The 19,545-nt window shown below is 42.5% G+C and overlaps 1 protein-coding gene across 4 annotated transcripts in view; it reads left to right on the top strand.

Annotated features, from left to right (window-relative positions):
- The window catches only part of TOM1L1 (target of myb1 like 1 membrane trafficking protein), a 35,012-nt gene extending 17,814 nt beyond the window's left edge, over positions 1–17,198 (top strand). For 3 of the 4 annotated variants that reach the window (XM_073311666.1, XM_073311663.1, XM_073311667.1), the window contains 9 exons: positions 2,379–2,512; positions 7,211–7,271; positions 8,847–8,967; positions 10,222–10,318; positions 10,861–10,921; positions 12,134–12,233; positions 12,553–12,634; positions 14,983–15,058; positions 16,564–17,198. In XM_073311666.1, the coding sequence (XP_073167767.1) occupies positions 2,379–2,512; positions 7,211–7,271; positions 8,847–8,967; positions 10,222–10,318; positions 10,861–10,921; positions 12,134–12,233; positions 12,553–12,634; positions 14,983–15,049 (723 nt within the window). In that variant the 3' untranslated portion in view covers positions 15,050–15,058; positions 16,564–17,198. The remainder of the gene's footprint in view (positions 1–2,378; positions 2,513–7,210; positions 7,272–8,846; positions 8,968–10,221; positions 10,319–10,860; positions 10,922–12,133; positions 12,234–12,552; positions 12,635–14,982; positions 15,059–16,563) is intronic. The other variant, XM_073311664.1, reaches the window with a different exon arrangement.
- The last annotated feature ends 2,347 nt before the right edge of the window (positions 17,199–19,545 follow it).

The following is a 19,545-nucleotide window of genomic DNA, read 5'->3' as shown; positions in this document are numbered from 1 at the left end:
TCACTGCCTCATGATCCAGGTCGGAACCTCCAGTGTCCGACGCCTTGGCTTTCTTCTTTATCTGTGAAAATATATTTAGAGATCTGTAAATAGTTTTTTTATATTCTAGAGTTTAAAGTTTCTATCTGATAGTTTTAGTGGTTTTTAGTTAATCAGTCAGTCTCCCTGACTTGGGTAGCACCCTCCTCTCCCCACCCACCTCAATCCCTCCAGACTCCGTTTGGGTATTGGACTATGCCCAGGACTCTGGGCTTCAAAGTTTATGCTTCCTGCCTGTGATCCTTCTCGCTTAGCATTGGTGGTTGTCACTGGCTGAGAAGGATCCCAGCAAGGTGCAGTATCTGCTGTTTGTTCCCCAGCCGTACCCAGGAAGGGTGGGAACTTCACCTTAAGAAGCCTAATGGAAAAGTGCACGAGGCCACAACTTGACCCAGGCCAGTGGATCCTCCCCCTTATACATTGGCCTGACTTAGTAAGGGGTGCACCTCCTGCCATGAGGTCCAAATCAGGAGCAAAGATGTCTATCCCCTCAGGGGGTCTTGTTGGGAGAGCAGGGAGCATTCTCATAAGCATGAGGCCAAGTCTTCCTCCAAATGATCTTTGAAGAAGTCAGATCCAGGCCAACCTAAACTGAGCAGTAGCTCAGCCCAAGAGAACTTAGTATGTTCAGAGTCTCAGAGGCATGATAAGAAAGCCCACAAACTGTGTACTTGCTAAACTGGCAATCAATGAGCACCATAGTGACTGTTCCCACCAAAGTGATATCGGCCCTGTCATGGTGGAAGAATCTCCATCAGGTTTGCATCTGCGTTTCCTTTCTTGCCTCCGCACAGACAGGATGATCACTGCCAATGCATCCCTGTTAGGTTGAGGACCTCACATGGACAACCATACAGTACAGGGCACCTGGACATCTCAAGTGTCCAGGATGCACATCAAGAGCCATGAGCAGTTCGAAGGGCTTGTGAAACCTTTCTCCTCTTCACTCAAGGTCACCGTGCCTTCATTATGTCAAACAACATCACAATCGCCTTTTACATAACAAACAGGGAGAAGTGCAATCCATCCCTCTGTGTGCAGAAACGTTGAGTCTGTAGAACTGGTGCATCAGCAATCAGATTACCCTGTCGGCAGTCTCCATCCCAGGAAAACCAGAATGTGCTAACGGGCTCTCTCAGCAGCCACTTTGTGGTCAATCATGAGTGGGAGCTTCACGACACTGTGGTAAACAATATTTTTCTTCTATGGGGCCTGCCCCACCAGAGACCTGTTCATCTTCCCAAGTCCTCACCCATCCTCAGAAAAAAGGAGGTTCCGTTCTCTTGACATTTGATGAGCTGCAGCCTTTTACCTGCAGAGAATGAAAACAGTCAGGAAATCCTGTAGACTATTTGTTGCCATATTAGAAGGGGTTTGGTTATAGCCTCTGAAAGAACCTCAAAATGGATCTGGGGCTGTGTTTTGCTCTGCTATCAGCTGTCTAATCTTTTCTTTCCACAAGAGAGCAAGCAATGTCTACCGTACTGCTTCGAGGGATGCCTCTTCTTGATATTTGTGAGACAGCCACACGGAGCTCAGTCCACGTGTTTGTGAGACACTCTGCACTGGTACAGGACTCCACTACTGCTGCATCTTTTGGAACAGCAGTCCTTCATATGGCTCTGCCATCTACGACCTCGCACCCTCCTCCTACTTAAGTACTGCTTGTCAATCACCCCCTTTGGAATACACATTGGGACTAGCACTCGAAAAAGAAGAGAAAGTTACTTGCCTTATAGTAACTGGAGGTTCTTTGAGAGGCGTGGACCGTATCTGTATTCTACTACCTTGCCCTCCTTCCACTCCACTTCAGATCTTCTCTTATTTGCAGTGAAGAAGGAACTGGAAAGGCGGTTGGTCCACCCCACCCTTTATCTCCTCAATCAGGGGCACGAGTAAGCCAGGGCAGATGTGGGCTAATGGACACTGCTTTCGAAATTCTCTGGCTCCAGGCATGTAGAACCCATCCATACCCGCAGTGGAACATGAATAGGGCCCACACCTCTTGAGGAACCTCCAGTTACTATAAAGTGAATCACCTTTCTCTTTAGGGAGGAGGATGACTTTCCAGAAATGAGACTGGGTTATGAGTTGGGGTAGGAGTGCTGGTCATGGTGAGAGCAATTATCAGCCGCGTTTTGTCGGAAGTTTGCCAGAAAGAGACTTGGGAATCAAATATAAGGGATTTGAGGCTCACCCTTTAAACGGTATGTCATCATGTGAATTAGACAGTGCATTATCCTTGTGTCTCCAGCACCCAAAAGTTTTATAATTCTCCTCCCAAACTGACAAATGTGAGAAATCACAATGACATTGGTTTTGGTTTTTTTCCTGAAAAGAAACTGTACAAGATATGTCGGGTGATGCAGGAGAGGATCGTGGAACTGCTGGTAGCAGTGCAGAATGAAGATGTGATCGCTGAATTAACACGAGTGAATGAAGATCTGAACGACGTCCTCCTGGGACATGAAAGGTAAATATATTAGTGAAACCAGAACCTGTCTTTTCCTGTTTGGTCTTAGTAACAGGTTCTCCTGACTGGGCCAACCAAATCTGTTAAAAAAATGTAACACTCTGGTATGATGTTTATGTCATAGTGCAGGGAAGCTGCACCTGTATTCCCCCTCCATGGTCCAGCAAGGGCACCCACTCTCAGGCATCCAGCTCCCCAGCGATCACCTCCCTTGGGCAGAGACGCATGTCTCTCTCCCTCCTGACCAGAGTGTTTCCAGGCTGCACAGTTCCCTGCTTGCCCTGTAAATTCCCCAGCAAACTCCTAAGATACTTAAACTTAATTCAATTAGGTTTAACTTAATTCAGGTTTGTCCAGGAAATTGTTATGTCTGTTGCAGTTTAATCTGCTCTTTCAGGGTGAAATTCACCCTTCTGCAGAGGACTAACATGAGGTATATGGGCCATTAAGTGCCACTTGAACTATAAGGGGCTTAAATGGTCCATATGACTGGTGCTGGCTGTCTCCAGAGAGATGAATTTCATCCTCCATCAACAAGAAAGGAACAGCATGTTCCTTTTTGTGTTGTGCTTATATTTATCTGCTGATCTTGTCTCTCCATGCACTTGAGAAGCAGCAGACAGGTTAAAATTTGTAGACGTGTCCCTAGAATACCAGCTTGCAGGGTAAACCAAAGTACTAGCGTAGCTGAGAATACTAAAGCATGAGGAAAGAAACAGGCTCTGAGTCCTTCCATTAGCATGGGACTCGGATACAGTGGATTTGGCTTCAGTCAATTATGAGCCCTCTTTGTTCCTTTAGCTACCAGACGCTGAGCTTAACTGCAGCGTGCACGTGCTCCCAGGGAAGACAGACAGTTTTACTGCAGGCATCAGCCAAAGGGTGGAGTTCCCGCTTCCTTAAAAGGATCACATGCGGCTCTCTGCAGTAGCAAACAAGTGTTTCTACCCCCACTGCAGGCACAAATATTTATTATTTCACACAAGGAAATCCTGAGTGCTTGTGGTGATGACATCTGCAGTTATTTACTTATTGATTTCATCAGTGGGATAACTAGGGCTTACACGATACCAGAATTTCAGCATTTCCCAAGCAACAAATAACAGAGATCATCCTGGTGTATCATGATTAGCCTTAGCTGTGAATGGATGGCTTTCCTAACCAGAGGTGAGATGGCCATGTTCTAAAAACCATTCTACAGCACCATGCGGGTTAGGGAACAAATTGAAGACTTGTGCTTCCCACATAGGGAAAATTAAGCTTTTCTAGGAGCATTGAACTCCTTGGTCTTTGGGCTAGGCAGAATGGAGTGCACTGATGAGACCACGCTCTTCTTCATCCATCAGCAGATTGTCATCAAGAAGACCAACTTCTCACGTATTTAACACTTCACAGGACACCACACATTTCTGGCAGGCCTTGGAGACAGGTTGTCCTGCCACCGACTCTGTTCAGTCACTCACTGCTGAAGGACTGGTAAAGGGGGGGCATATTAGAGGACAGTGGGGTGACCTGAGAGAAGGAGAGTAGAATAAAGAGGAGTTACAATGACCAGGAAAGGGAAGAGGAACAGAGTAGGGTAAGGGAGGGGAGGAAAGCTCCAATTAATGCCTCTTGCTTGTTTGCCTTCTGTCAGTTCCAGTTTATTCCAGCAGAACTTTGATTAACCTCTTCACGCCACAACGCTTAGTGCTGTAATACTTGGAATGTGCGCTCCAGGCATATTCACAAGATTGTTTTTCCATTGTGTGACTTTCTGATACAGGAGCAATTTTTGTGGAAACTCTGAAGCTGCTAATAGAATGAACTGAGAGGCTCTTATAAGCTGCAGTAGGTGCTGTTAAATCACTGCAGGTACTGCTGTTCTGTCCCTGTAGTGGGTCTTAGGAAAATCCAAATAAAATGTGTTCTCTCTGGAAAATAACCCTGACCTCTGAGAATTTGCACAGTGAGCTTTTGGCTGTAGCAGGGATGACAGCATATAGACAGTCAGCAACAGGTATGATGAAACAAAGCTATTAATAAGTAAAATAGATGGACTTTGTTTTTGGGAGGAAAGAGGGGGTTAAAGACAAAATAAGAACCCATTCTGGTTACGTTACTCTTTAATGGCTCAGTCTGGCTTACAATTTTGGCTTTGGGACTCTCATTAAAGTGCCATGAATATGTTTGGTTCTGTGTTTATACAGCCCCTAGCACAGTGAGTCCATGATTGGTATTCCTAGGCACTATGTCTATAAAAATAATTATCATCATAATATATATTTACAAAATAATAACGTAGAAGTTAATGAACATCATGTGGCTTGCACTTGCAGTTAATATTTCAGAATTTCTTGATTTTTCTGGTTCTAATTTGGATTATTATTGTTATTATTGTGTGTTGTTATTATTATTTTTATCATTAACTGAGTCTATCCAGAAGAATGCCAAAACATTTTTCAGACTACATAATAGCTTGCTTTTTTTATACAGTGTTTTTTATCAGAGGATCAAAGCATTCTGCAGAGATGGGTGACATTAATTAATCCACCTGAAATACCTGTGAGGTGAATCAGTAAATATCTTTGCCCCCATGTTTACAGCTCCGGAAACTAGTGTGACTCTGAGTTAGTTTCCCAGACCACAGAAGAGCTCTGTGTAAGCTCAAAAAGCTTTGTCTCTCTCACCAACAGAAGTTGGTCCAGTAAAAGATATTCCTCTCCCTCCTTGGCCCATTGATTATAATGGCCTTTAGTCAGGGCCTCAGGTTTAAGACTCCTGCTGTCGCAAAGAATGCTGTGGGATCTCTCATGATTGGGAGGAGTCAGTTCTCCTGGTCAACATTGTCTACAGTAGAAGTTTTCAGATCTGTAATTCGCATTGGGTGCAGCTCCATCAGTGGTAACCCTGATGGAAGTTGCGGTGTAGAAAAGGCTCAGACAGGTTCAGATGTTTTTATCTCTGTGTAATTTAACTTAAAGATTCAAGGATTCCAAGCTTGTTCAATACACCCACTTCTAAATAACAGCACTGCAGAACACCATCCCAGAGGCCAGAGCAGACTTCTCTCTGCTTCACTGTGGATTTACTGACTTGGAAAAACATTGTGATTTCTACACTGAGCAATTACAGCATCTCTTCAGCTGTAGCATGGGACCTGGCTCAGTTGAAACAAATATTCTGTTGTGTATTACCCAGCTGCATGGTTAATACATACCCCTAGTATGTTTCCTTTTAGGCCTATCCATGAGGTATTGTGAACAGAAAGCTTTGCAATTTCAAAAGATCAAAATGTTGCATTAGTGGCATCTTGAAGGTTACTGAGTTGCCAGAAGACTATATTTTGCACTGACCACTGCTCTGGCAACATCTTAGTTACTATGGCTTATGAAGTAAAGAATGACCACATTAGAAGCAACAACTTACCAATTACATTGCAAGCCTTGTCTCTCCTTCCCACAAGACAACCAGCCTTCAGAGAGTGTTATCACTTTTGCAAATGCTTCAGTGTGTATAACTTGTGTTTAGTTTTTGCACAAATGTCTTATCTCTGTCATGCAGATGCTCTAACGAGTGAAATCAGTGGGTATGCAGTCAACAATGACAATCTTGTCCCATCCTTCCTTCCTTGTTTTATTTTACCCTCAAACCTCTTCCAAACGCTTCAGCCAAACTGTCATTGTATCTTCCCAGTGTCATTCTCACAAACTTCCATGCTATTCTTCACAATATTTTATACAGTTGATTCGTAAGTCTAGTGTTTACAGCTGCGGGTTATGTTTTACAATTCACTCTTTAAAGAGGGTTTTTCACTTCTTGCCTAAGGAAATTTGTCATGTAAGTAAAATACAAATGAGTTTCCCTTTTGGTTTCTGTAAATCCACTTTATCCAAATGTTGACCTAAAATCTTCTTAATACTGACCATTAACATTTTTCTTGGAAAGCTGAAACTTCCCCCTGAATTATGAATAATAGCTTGTGGGTATGCCTCAACAAATCCCAAGTGAAACGGTTCACCCGTTGATTGAAAGGGCAAATAATTGCTAATGGGAGTGTGAAATTCTCATGCAGTAGTACTGTACACTTATTTAACTGTCATTTCTGGTTGCAGTTGCATTGTACCTCAAAGCTGCTACACATGTTATTTGCAGTTGTTTCTACTGGCTTGGTTAATACTTGCTACATAAGGATTTATTGTTTACTATAGAAAATCCTCAGTCTGCCCTTGGATACACAGGCATATGAGATGCTAAAAATTATATAGGTATGTTTTAACTAGTTGCAGCTGTTTACATACATTTGAGTGGCAGTATGACTGCTTTAAGGCAAATCACGTTGCATTTCCTGTATCTGATTATCAACGAAGATTCTGTGCAGAGTCTCAGTGAAGTGAAGGACAGTGGTCTCTGCGTGTGTAGTCTACTGGCCTGCTGCATGTAACCATGGCTCTAGTGGTTTTGATAACTCAACCATAGTAGTTCTCCCTTATGTCAAGTGACACAAAGCTGTGGTTCTGGTTCTAATATTCCTACTGAGGACATTGGAGTCTGTATGTGCATTTGGCTGGGGCTTGTTACACACTTTTCTAGATCCTTTTGTACGATCAGACCTTCGCAGTAACTGCTGGATTCTTATGAATGACACTTTCTTTTTGAGTGATACCTACGCCTGGGATGTTTAAGACTAAATTATTGACAATGTATCATTTCCTACAGGTTTTCTCGAAACAGAGTACGTTTCTTGGAGAATCAGAGACTCCAGTGTGAGCAAGCAGAGGTGAGTAGTTAAGCACAAACCCCATCAACTTCAGGATAAGAATCTGGCTCAGATTTTATAAACCAGAGCTTTTCCTCTTATTTGTTGCAACAAATGTGCTTTTTGTGACCTAAGGAATTATATTTGCTTGCTACCTCTGTTGGATTCAATATTCTGTCTCCAACAGAGGATAATGTTTCTCTATTAATTTGCAAGAGTCCCACTTACAGAATCTCATTTTGTAGCACAAGTATCAAATTACCTTCAAATATAACGTGGAGAATAGGAAAGGACAACTGGAAAAGAGAGAAAATCTATTAAAATGCAGTTTTATTACCTCTATTGCTGTGTACTAGATTCAATTCTAATCTCTTACATGATGTGAAGAGATTTGTTTCTTTTCATCTATAGTCTTATTTTTCACTTATTGTCTCTAGGGGCATTTATGAAGCTGGAAAATTAATTTTTAAAGGCTACTTTTCTCCCATCACTGCTCCTATTTTATTAACCATGCTGGCCCTAATAGTGATACACACGTTTCACCTTGTACAAAGCCAAAATTAACTCAGTTTCCTTTGCATCCTGCATCAAGCTGATTACATTGTGATTGAAATATAGTCCATAGTTATTACAGGAAAGTAGTAATCAGTCTGGGTTTTTCGATGAAACACTACTATTACTGGCTTTCATTTTTAGTCAGATAGTTCATTTGCAGTTTCTGACTATTGGATGGGTTAATAGTCCAAAATGATCCAGTTTGCAGATCTTGTAGCTCATTCACAAGTCCCCAGGTTTAAAATAAATTTGTATTAGCTAGTGCTTACAAAACACTTTTATATTAAACATGTGATATGGTTAATTCTCTTCTGATTTCATTCTTAACTCTATTAAGACACACATGGGCTTAAATTGGAGCAAGGCAGGTTTAGGTTGGACATTAGGGGAATAAATTGCCTAGGGAGGTTGTGGAATCTCCATCATTTGAGATTTTTTTAAGAGCAGGTCAGACAAACACCTGTCAGGGAAAGTCTCAATAATACTTAGTCCCACCATGAGTGCAGGGGACTGGACTAGGTGACTATGATTCTATGTTCACTAGATCTGAGTAGGAAACAGTTTTCCTGTCCTGCAGAAAATTGAGATTTTTTTTTAAACATTTTTCTGTCCTGAATCAGGTTATAAAGTCAAAAAGTTAAAAAAAAAAAATCATGAAATGAAAATTAGAAAAAAAAAACGGATTGGGTCAATTGAAACATTTCATTTCAATTTTTTAAAAAAATACTATAAATTAATTTAAATTCTGAAAAAAACATTTTGAGCCACTTTTTAATTTTGAAAATGTCAGAATGGGATGTTTTGACAACTTCAGACATTTCTTTTCAAAAATTTGTAAAAAGGGAAATTCAAATCCAACTTGTTCCTGCAAACAGTTCTGGTTTTGATAAACTGGCATTTAAAAAAAAAAAAATCATAGAAAAATTCCCGACCAGCTCTACTGGTCACCTTTCCTCAATAATAATCAGATTCTGATTTCAAATTTTTGTATTAAGTGAAAATAGCAACTTAAGTTTACTTTTTAACTCTTTTTCTTCTTAGATCTACAGCAAACAACCATCTGCTCCTTCATGTGATCTACTCGTCGTCAATTCAAGTTCTTCAATTCCTGTGTCAGCATTGGGGGGAACTGGCCTCGAGACTCCTCAGTTTTCAGAATTAAGTGAGTAAAATACTTGCATTTTCTCTGAAACATTAGGAAGTTTGGTATAAAATATTTCTAACCTTGTGGCTGGAGCCTATGCAGATGGAAATGAAAGTATGCTGGCATTCACATCACATGGATGTGGGACTAGAGGGCTGCAAAACTAATGAAGACATTTCTGAAAGTAAGAGTTGCTTGTTGCTGCCATGCCCCGCTGCTGCTATGATTCAAGCATGTTTCCTCAGATGAATTTCAAATACATGCGAGAGGAAACAAAATGTAGGCCGTGATGAGAGAGTTCATGAATGTGCACAGTATCAAACAGAACACTGGCCCCAACACAATACACTTTTGCAGGTGTGTACATCTGATGTTGGATAAATGAACTACCATAACAAACCGTATAAAGATGAGGTTTTTTTGTGTACATCTCCTGAATGTAGTTTTGGAATGGCTCGCAATCAATATGAGTAGTGTTATTCCTTTGTAGTGGTCTTTCCTAAAACAAAGAACCACTGTGGCCACAACAAGAAATTCCTTGCAAGAGACAAATGTGTATCCAAATGAAAATGAGAGAGTTCTGGTTGGAACCTTGAAGGGAAAGTAGAGCTGCTTTATTATTGTATACGTAAGGTACTTTGTACAAAAATCTGTTGAAGTGAGAGGTTGTGTTTTAAAATAATCTGCCTCCTCCGTTATTAAATGGGGGATCATTAATAATTTACAAGGAAGCAATCGCTGTCATCCATGCCCAAGAACGTCCGTGTAACCATGCACCTACAAAACTTGCTGGCACAAGTTCAGAAGGGAAGGGCACATTTATCCTTTCTGAACTTCCTCAATATTTTCAGGGAGCCCCTTCAAATTTGCAACATTTTACTTAGGTTGGGAGAGGTAAGAACTCAGAGTAAATGTACTGTTATCCTACTAGAATAAGAAACGGGCGGGCCTCTGGTTTTAAAATATGTTTCGTAATATGCATAGTGCCACTCATTTTTTTCCCTCAGGCAATTTAAGATGTCAGGCAGAAATACAATGTATTTCTGAAATCAACTCTACATTCCTTACCACTTTGAAGGCAGAATTATAATAGCCCTAAATTGAATAGTAGCACCTTCAGTATGTATTTCAAAGTAATTGCACAACACTGCAACTTCTCCCCTGCAATTTTATACCCCTCCAAAAAATCATTGATAAATAATATCCCACCAAAGACTTAACTGTTTGCCAAATAACAAGTCATGCAAGTTTTAATAACAGCTTGAATTTTAGATTGCAGATCTACAGGTGCTGCAGATCCAAGCATCCATCGTCCTTTGCTCTACCCTCAGCTAGATTTACTCGCGATAGCAAACGTTCAACAGCCCTCGTAAGTAATACGTTACCAAGAAACTGTAGCATAATGTTTTCAGAGATGTTTGTTCTTTATATTGCTGCTCTGCCACATACTCTTGGAAGGGTCTGTGAACGTTTGGAACAACTTATGATTTGCACACTCCTTCAATAAACCAGGAATGCCTAGCTTGGGCTCTAGATGCGTCCTGCCACACTTTAAAAATAGGTTGCTTCTGTAATACCCTTTGACCAATAATTAACAGATTTAATAACCCAGCAGCCAAAAGTATATTTAAGATTTCTTACCTGTCCTCCCAACCCTCACTATCAGGGAGGAACAGATGAGCCTTGCAGAATGCCTTAAAGGTCAATAAACTAAGACAGCGTAGGACCTAGGAGAGCAAGTTCCAAACCTTGCAGAGACCGTCCTGGCAGCTGTCCCCTTTTGGTGACCCTAGTGATCTCAGCTCTGGCACAAGGTGACAGGCAGCCAGTAGCAAAAAAAAATCTAATTGTATGAGTTCATGTTCTTCTGTTCATTTCTCAGTGACATTCCCTGTGTTAATCGTTACATAGGTTTGCAACTGAAACACAAAACACAAGACAAAGCATCCCTGATGGTCATATCTATAGCAACGTGAGTAACAAGGATACTCAGAATCACGTTCTTCAATGGCAAGTGTTAAAACAGAGGTCTCCTCCCTCTTGTTCTGCTAGCTGTCCAGATGGAAGTAAAAGATCCATCCCACAGCCCTTTTCCAAAGCAATAGGGAACAACCTCAAATGTGCAGGGCAACTTCCCATTCTCGATACAACACATTCTGTTCTGAAAGGTTCTGTGTGAGATGCTTGCTGTGGCCAGCTGGGTTGCTGCAGTTTGCCTAAGCCATTACTGTATGAGTAGTATTTAAATAATGGATGTATACAGCACAGTGAGAGAGCCACTCTTCAGTGTGTTTACTCAGCTATAAGTTTCCTCTTGCAGACCATCTAGGTACTGTAAGTTAAAAAAAAAAAATAAAGAAACTTTAAGAAAGGAACCAACCTGCCAAACACAATGTAGGATAAATGGTGTATGTCATGGGCAAAATATCCCACCCACAAAGGCATGCTTTTTCAGTTTAATATGAGGAATGTGTATGGTGCAGGGAAAGAAGATTGGATATAAAAGCAAAGGGAGTGGGGACCCAAATGAAATAAATGACTTGTATCAAACTCTGAAGACAGCCAGAGCGGAGGTTGCTCATCTGTTCTTCAGCAGACCCTTTGGATGGGGAGTTCACCATGTCCAAGAAAGATTGCTGCATTATTATCTATATTCTAGCAGCACCTAGAGTTCAGGGCTATGTCCTGCTAGGTTGAATCTACTGGGTGAGGTAAGATCAACCCTGACCAGCCATAGCTGCAAAGCAGGGTTATAAGGAGAGAGGAAGTTACTCAAGTGATTCTTGCCAAGATTATGAAGGGCTTTCTATGATCACATAAGAACTTGCATTGTATTCTTTGCAAGCAGTGCAAATCTTGGGAGGCTGGCGTCACCCACTCCTTCACCCCTGCTGTCAAAGAGCCAGTGAACAGCCATGTACAAATCTCACAGCCTCTGGCTCAACGTATCAGAATAGAATATGTACAAGTAAATTATACAGATGTACACTAAAGTAATAGAAATATTGGCTTTAGCAGTTTTACATGGAGAACAGCAATAGATGATTGTTTTGTGCTGGCTGACCTGATCTGTAGACTTTGTCTGGTTTTACCACTTTACGAAATAAACAGTATAAAAATTTAAACAGTTTTTTGTTTGCACTGCCTGCTTACATACTAACTTTATTATGATTGATTTCCTTAGCTTGCCACTCTTTTAAACCCAGTGCCTTTGCAGACCGTAAACCTCCAAACTGTTAATGCCTCATCACTGAATGAGACAACACCAGGTGCATCACCAGCAGGTAATAAAGTCATTTTACACTTCAGTCCTAACCTCCACATTATGCATCTGTTTTCCCAGTGTCCCACAGGGACCTTACATAGTGTATCTGAGGGATCACCACAAAAAATCAGCAACAAAAACTAACGTGGTCCAAGGCTCTGTTTGATGACTTTGAGACGTATGCATATGTTTAATATTTAGAGTGTGAAAATGTATTGCGGATAATCAGTTGTCTTATGTCAATTCAAGATGCAAAACAAAGCAAACACTCATCAAGCGTGTTATTTGCTCACTTTAAAATATGTGTTCATTTGTCTTTTTCCCCCACCTCTCTTCAGACAAATCAAAGAGCAGTTTACAGGCACCTCATTATTATGAGATAATGGAATTTGACCCTTTAGCACGAGACTACAGCACAGAGTGAGTAATTTTGAAAATTACTAATCTGCAGTTTCTCACCGCCTTTTAGTAGTGTATGATGGAATGATTGATTGGACGAGAGAGACAAGGTGAGTCAGGTAATCTTTTATTTAGTGCTGTCAATTACCTGTGTTAATCCCAGACCCTCTGGGCAGGAGGGTAGCATGAGCTGCTCCGGAGAACCAGTCTGGTCAGGCACAGTAACAGAAGCCGCCACCAGAGGGTGGGAAGAGAAGAGGCTCTGGAGAAAGTAATGTGGTTCTCACCCTGGCATTTTCAAAGTAAAAACAGGACGGCCAGGGGCTCGCTGGAGCCACCATCCCCACGCTTGCAGGGCTCGCCCGAGCTGCCCTCCCCATGCCTCCTGGGGCTGGGGCTGATCCCCCCGCCCATCCCGTGCCACCTGCAGCAGGCTGCGCCCCCAGTTCCGGTCCTCCCCCGGCTGAGGTTGATCTCTTCTCCTCGGCCCAACCCCGCTCCAGCTCCGCACTGCTCACGGTGGGGTCTCCCCCTCCCAGCCCTGTGTGGCCCGCAGCTAGGACTGGCCCCCCTCCCCCTCCCCCTGTGCTGCCCGGGGCCGAGACTGACCCCCTCCCCTCCTGAGCTCGGGGGCTGATCCCCAGTCCCCCTCTCCCGAGCCGCCTGGGGTTGGGGCTGATCCCCCACCCCCAAGCTCGGGGGCTGTGTCTAGGGCTGCCCGGAGTTGGGGCTGCCTCCCCCCCGCTCCCCCCCAGCTCTGTGCCTCCCCTGGCTGAGGTTGAGCGGGCAGGGGCAATGCTGCCTCTAGCTGATCCCCAGGCAGCAGCCGCCACCTCTCTCTGCTCGGCCTTGCAGCTGGGACAAATGCCCAGGTTTGGCGAAAAAGTAGGGACAGCCAGGACAGGGCCAAAACAGAGTGCATTGGCATCCTAGCCAGCCCGGGCCCTATTGTTCCCGGCCGGCCCCTTACTCCCGGGGCCAGTCCCCCTGTGTCGTGTCCCATTGCCCCTAGCTGGCTGCTCACTCTGGTGTACCCCATAGAGAACATGAGTCTGGCGAACTCAGCCTCCCTGCACCAGCCTCTTCTCCCCTGCAGTATGATGAGTCCTGGAGTTAAAATCCACCCTCCCTTGCAAACGAGGGCTCACTCAGCTGAAGGGAGCTCACCTAGCTCGGTAAAAGGAAATGAGCCTGGTACGAGCCAGGTACCAGAAACCACCAGTCCCGAAGCAGCAACAAGACACCTTCCTTACCCTCCTCCTGCACAAGTCATTGCTTACCTCCCCGCTTCGCTGTCCTCCCCCAACACTGAATGCTTGTTTGTCTGAGCGATTGGCTGAACAAGAAGTAGGACTGAGTGGACTTGCAGGCTCTAAAGTTTTACATTGTTTCATTGTTAAGTGCAGTTATTCTTTTTTACATAATTCTACATTTGTAAGTTCAACTTTCATCATAAAGAGATTGTACTTCAGTACTTGTATGAGGTGACTTGAAGTTTCTTTTTACAGTGCAAATGTTGGTTATAAAAATAAATATAAAGTGAGCACTGTACACGTTGTATCCTTGTTGTAATTGAAATCAATATATTTGAAAATGTAGAAAATATCCAAAAATATTTAAATAAATTGTATTCTATTATTAACAGCACAATTAATAGTGATTAATTTTTTTAATCGCTTGACAGCCCTACTTTTATCGTATGTATTTCTTTTCCCAGTTAAAAATGTATGAGATTAATCAAATTGACGTAGGCATCAGGTGAGGGCGACTGACATTAATGGGAGTGGCTAAATTCTGTGCAGTTCTTTGAACATTCCTGGGTTAGCTAATTAAGCAATAAACCAGCACAGGGTGTTTTATTAATAGGTAACTGGAAAAATAATGTGCTGAAAAATAATCTAGTTATCTAGCTAACTCTTGTTCAATGGCGTGAAAAGCTGAACGTACAAGTACTGATCCTAGTGAGGGTAGCCCACTATATCCTCACAGTATATACTAGCTCAGAGCTATCTTCTTTTGTAGTTTTAATGTATTAAAATCAGTATGTATTTGTTTAACTTTTTTGTTCTCCAGCCATTTTACTTCTGGAGACCTGAACTAAAATCCTATTTTGTTCAAAAGTGAAAACAAGTTTAGTGGTGTCTCCTAGTGTCCCAGGTGGAGATGTGCAGTATTTTCACAAATTCACCACAATTAGCAATGTGCTCAATTTTGAACGCTGGCTGTCCTGCCACTTCAACTGCTGTCTAGTAGCCATTTTAAACACTTAAGAGAAATATTCACACTTGAGCAGGATTTCACTGACACATTTTTGCTGAATACAATGAAATGAGCATGACCTAGTATTTACCCTACTCTTCTTCTTCCAGAGCTGTTTATGAAGAAATTGATGATTATATCTCCAAACCCGAAGTTAAAAAGCATACAGATTGCTAAGAGTGGAAGGTGAATTCTCTTAATGAACATAAAAGTTATTCTCTGATGCCAGCAGTAGACTGCTTTCTATAACTGACAAGTGAATACAAGGAAAAGTCTTGTTTCCTATTTTGAACACAGCAACAAATAAGCACTGGGGTCTTATGTGTTATCCACTTCCATGTGTTATGTTTGGATCTGCTTTCAATTCTGATCACTGCCACTTTATATAAGCTAAGTAAGGCCCCATGTCTGCACACACTTATTTTTCAAGGGGACTATTATTGTATGTATTTGCAGGATTGGGGCCTGGAACAGTTTTGTGTGTTTGGGGCCTGAAACCAAATTGTCTACAGAATAATGCACTCTGCTGCAAACTGAAGCAGAACACAAGCAGTCTTCAATTACAGAGGAAAGCTTTACTTCAAGATTAACTAACATGCTGAACTGCTTTGTATTTTATGTAGCAAACAAAATTGAACAACTATTCATCTACAGTAGGGGCGGGCAAACTTTTTGGCCTCAGGCCCACATCGGGTTTCTGAAATTGTATGGAGGGCCGGTTAGGGAAGGCTGTGCCTCCCCAAACAGCTGGGCATGGTCCGGCCCCCCAGGACTCCTGCCTCATCTACCCCGTCCCCCTGCTCCTTGTCCCCTGACCGCCCGTGGACCTCCCCGCCCCTGACTGCCCCCCGCTGCCCCATCCAACCCCTCCTCTCATTCCTGACTGCCCCTCCGGGACCCATGCCCCATCCAACCACCCCTTCTCCCTGACCGCGGAACCCCTGCCCCTGACTGCCCCCTGCTGCCCCATCAAACTCCCCCTCTCCTTCCTGACTGCCCCCCCCGGGACCCCTGCCCCCATTCAAGCCCTCTGACCACCCCGACCTCTATCCACACCCCCGCCCCCCTCCACCACCCTGAACACTCCTGCCCGCAATTCAACTCCTGTTTCCTGCCCTCTGACCACCCTGCCTCCTATCCAGACCCCCACCCCCTGCCCTCTGTCCACCCCCCACTGTTCCCTGCCCCCCTTACCGCACTGCCTGTAGTATTCACACTACAGCTGTGCTGCCCAGAGCACCAGGGCAGGCAGCCGTGCTGCCTATCTGGAGCCAGCCACGCCACCACGCAGCACAGAGCACCGGGTCAGGCCGTGGCTGTGCAGCTGCGCTGCCCGGCAAGAGCTCGCAGCCCTGCCGCCCAACGCATTATGCCAGCAGCGCAGTGAGCTGAGGCTGCAGTGGAGGGGGAACAGCAGGGGAGGGGCCAGGGGCTAGCCTCCCGGGCCTGGAGCTCAGGGGCCAGGCAGGAGGGTCCTGCGGGCCATAGTTTACCCACCTCTGATCTACAGGAACTGCATAACTCAATCTGTTTTTTAGCATTAGTGCTGTCAGTTGGGCAACTAATATGGGCGACACCATCCAAAAACCTAAGAGGAGTTCTGTATCTAGGATCCTCCTATATTAGATCTATCGATGGTTGTGTGAATATACTTAGTATGGAACCCTTTTGCCTTTATATTTTGAATGCAGATGTTACTTCATTCTAAAACCTGTTTGGTTGAAGAGTCTATTGTAAAACAAAGGAGAAAAAAACACCCCTACATTTTACGCAAGCTTTCGTTCAACAAACTGATTCATGGGTTTTTTCTTAATAAGGACCCGCTCTGAGTTGGAGACTGAACACTTTCTTCTGGGCTTGTCAGCACAGGAAATGGATTTTTTTGTTTCTGTAAACTTCTCTGCTTACTTGTATCACACCACATCCTCACTTTTAATTTTAATGTGCCTCTTTAAAAACTGGGTATGAAGCAATCAACACTTTCCTAAGTGTTGTTTTTATTTTTCAGAGTGTTTAATCCTATGAGAAAAGAAAAATACCTGTAGTGATGGAAGAAGAGCAATATGGAAAAGTTATTTGATGATTGAATTATTTTAAGTACCTTGATCATTAAAAAGTGCTACTTTTATTTGCAGGGTTAAAGTGCCTTCCATATTTACACTGAATGTAAAATTTGCACTTTCATGAAAGACTTAATAGTGCTCTGAATTGAAAGTTGTGATACAAAACTTAGTTAAATAGGTTTTTGTGGCTGGCAAGTCAGATTAAGATTTTTTTGAATCTGTGCGTTTAAAGTTCGATTTTATTATTTTAACTTCAAAAATGTAAGCAATATTAAATTATATTAAGTTCACCAACTGTTATACTGTCTTTTATCATACAAAACCAGAGGAAAAACAAATTATCAGTGGAAAACTAAATCTTACCACTTGGACTTCTTACCAGTTGTCATTCATAAAGGGTGAAATACCCCTCATGGTAACACCACCCCACAAATACTTACACCGCTGTGTGTGAATGTAAGGTGTGACAGGTATGTGGGTGGGGATGGGCCTCCACAATGGCCAACATGCCAAATTGCTCTAGAGAACAGCTTTCAAGCTTACACAGAGCTCTTCTTCGGGTCTGGAGCTCTGTGTAAGCTTAAAAGTTTGTCTCTCTCACCAACAGAAGTTGGTCCAATAGAAGATATAACCTCACCCGCCTTGTCTCAAATATCCTGAGACTGACATGGCTACAACAACATGCATGAAAGCTGCTCTAGTGCAGACAAAGGCCTTACAGTGAAATCACAGACCCATTTAAAAGAAACATCTTGTCTTTAGTCTGATGTGGTCTCCAGCTTCAGAATCAGGAATGGTTCATTTAAGTTTCATTGTCAGTAATCAGGCCAGAAAATAGAATTTCTGTCCCCTGAACATTTTTTCCTGAATTGGGACAGAAAATCAAAATTTTTCACTGGGTGAAAAGTCTCAAAATTCCATTTTAGAAGAAATGAAATGGAATTTTCCAGCTTGCTGCTCAACTCACTCCAATGCAAAATTCCCAGCCGGCTCTATGACACTTGGAATTTCATTTTTTTTTTTCCCTCAGCATAGCTAGGCCAGTAAAAGCCCTAATGTAGATAGTTATACAAGTGCTTTATGGGGAGACAACTTATTTCATTAACTGCAATAAGCTATACTCATATAAACTGCATTGATAGTAGGGGTGGGGAGGCTCTGCTGCTTAACTATGCTGACACAGATAAAATGGCAAATCTTAAGTGTAGACAAGGCTTAAGAGAGGAACCCATGGCAGTGTTCTCGGCTAGGGCCCCTATACCCCTAGTATTTGCATGGTATGTAATATTCTGAGTTCTTTATTTATAAGGCATATATAACATATCAGTGGCCCATAGAGAACTGGGTGAAGTTGGTGGAGGACTCTGGGAGAAATTTTATTATTGGGATTTATTCAACTTTTGTTTGTGCTGCTATGGCAATATTATTGAAGGGGAATAAAGTGTGTTTATTTTGAGTTTCTAACAGTCTGTCTAAAGCACCCAGAGCTCCAAAGGAAGCTTGTGGTTGTTGGAGTATACATTTGAAGAAATAAGTCAATGGCTAAATCTCCATAGACTTCTCTGGGGCCAATATTTGGCCCTCATTCTAGAATTTACAATCCTGCACAGGGTAGAGCTTTGCTTAGACTGTCCACACCATGTAAAAATCATTTTATGCAGCAGAACAATGTAACACTCAGCATAAAACTACTACAATAGTTTTAATCAGTCTAGTTTAGATTTCACATTGTGGTATTACAAAAGATACACTGGATGCCAGTAAATATACAGTACAATAATGTTCTTTGTTTTGAAAGAGACTTCCAAGTACTTTAAAAACAACCAATAATTTGGATATACGTAAAAGTTGCACAAAAAATAGAGACAGGGGAACAACAAGAGCTCCTCTGCATAGCACTGTTCTTAAATCATATACAAATGTAATTTGCTGAGACCTAAATGATAGCAATTAGATATTTTGTCATGATTTCTAATGTGCCCCTTACGGTGATATCTGTATTCTGAAATACTACTTTTGGTATTACTTTTATCACGGCCCATGCACTAAAGAGAGCGTAGGAAGGATGGTCTAGGAGGAAAAGGATACTAGAGTGGGATTTGAGACCTGAGTTCCATGTGTGTGTGAGCTTGGGCATGTCACTTTCTCCACCCTTTGCCTCAGTTCACCCATGCATAAAATGAGGATAACTGCCTATATCACAGGGTTGTTGTGAGAATAAAACCCATTAATGATTAAGATCATGTGGAAAGCCATATTAATACGTAGAAAGAAGGGCAGGTAGGGAAGAACTATTCTGATCTAGTATTGTACTTCCTCACTGCTTTTGAGATAAGCTACATCACTCTTTGAGAGTCTTCTGTGAACATTTTTGCTACTTTCTTTGGGGCTTAGGTAGAAACCAGCAATGCAAAACGTTAAGCTCTGGTTCAAAACTGCCATAATGTTACAATAAAAAATAACCCAGTAAGAGCTTCTATACCATCTTTCAAAGATATCAAAGTCTTCACAAATCAGCCTAATTCTCCTATAAGATATGCATGTAGAAATTATTCTCACATACCGCCAAAACGCAGCCACCTCTGAGGTGAAACAGCAGCTCTTTAACAG

Source organism: Lepidochelys kempii, chromosome 14 (assembly GCF_965140265.1).
Source record: "Lepidochelys kempii isolate rLepKem1 chromosome 14, rLepKem1.hap2, whole genome shotgun sequence".
Lineage (NCBI taxonomy): Eukaryota > Metazoa > Chordata > Testudines > Cheloniidae > Lepidochelys > Lepidochelys kempii.
This window is presented reverse-complemented; position numbering and strand designations above follow the sequence as displayed.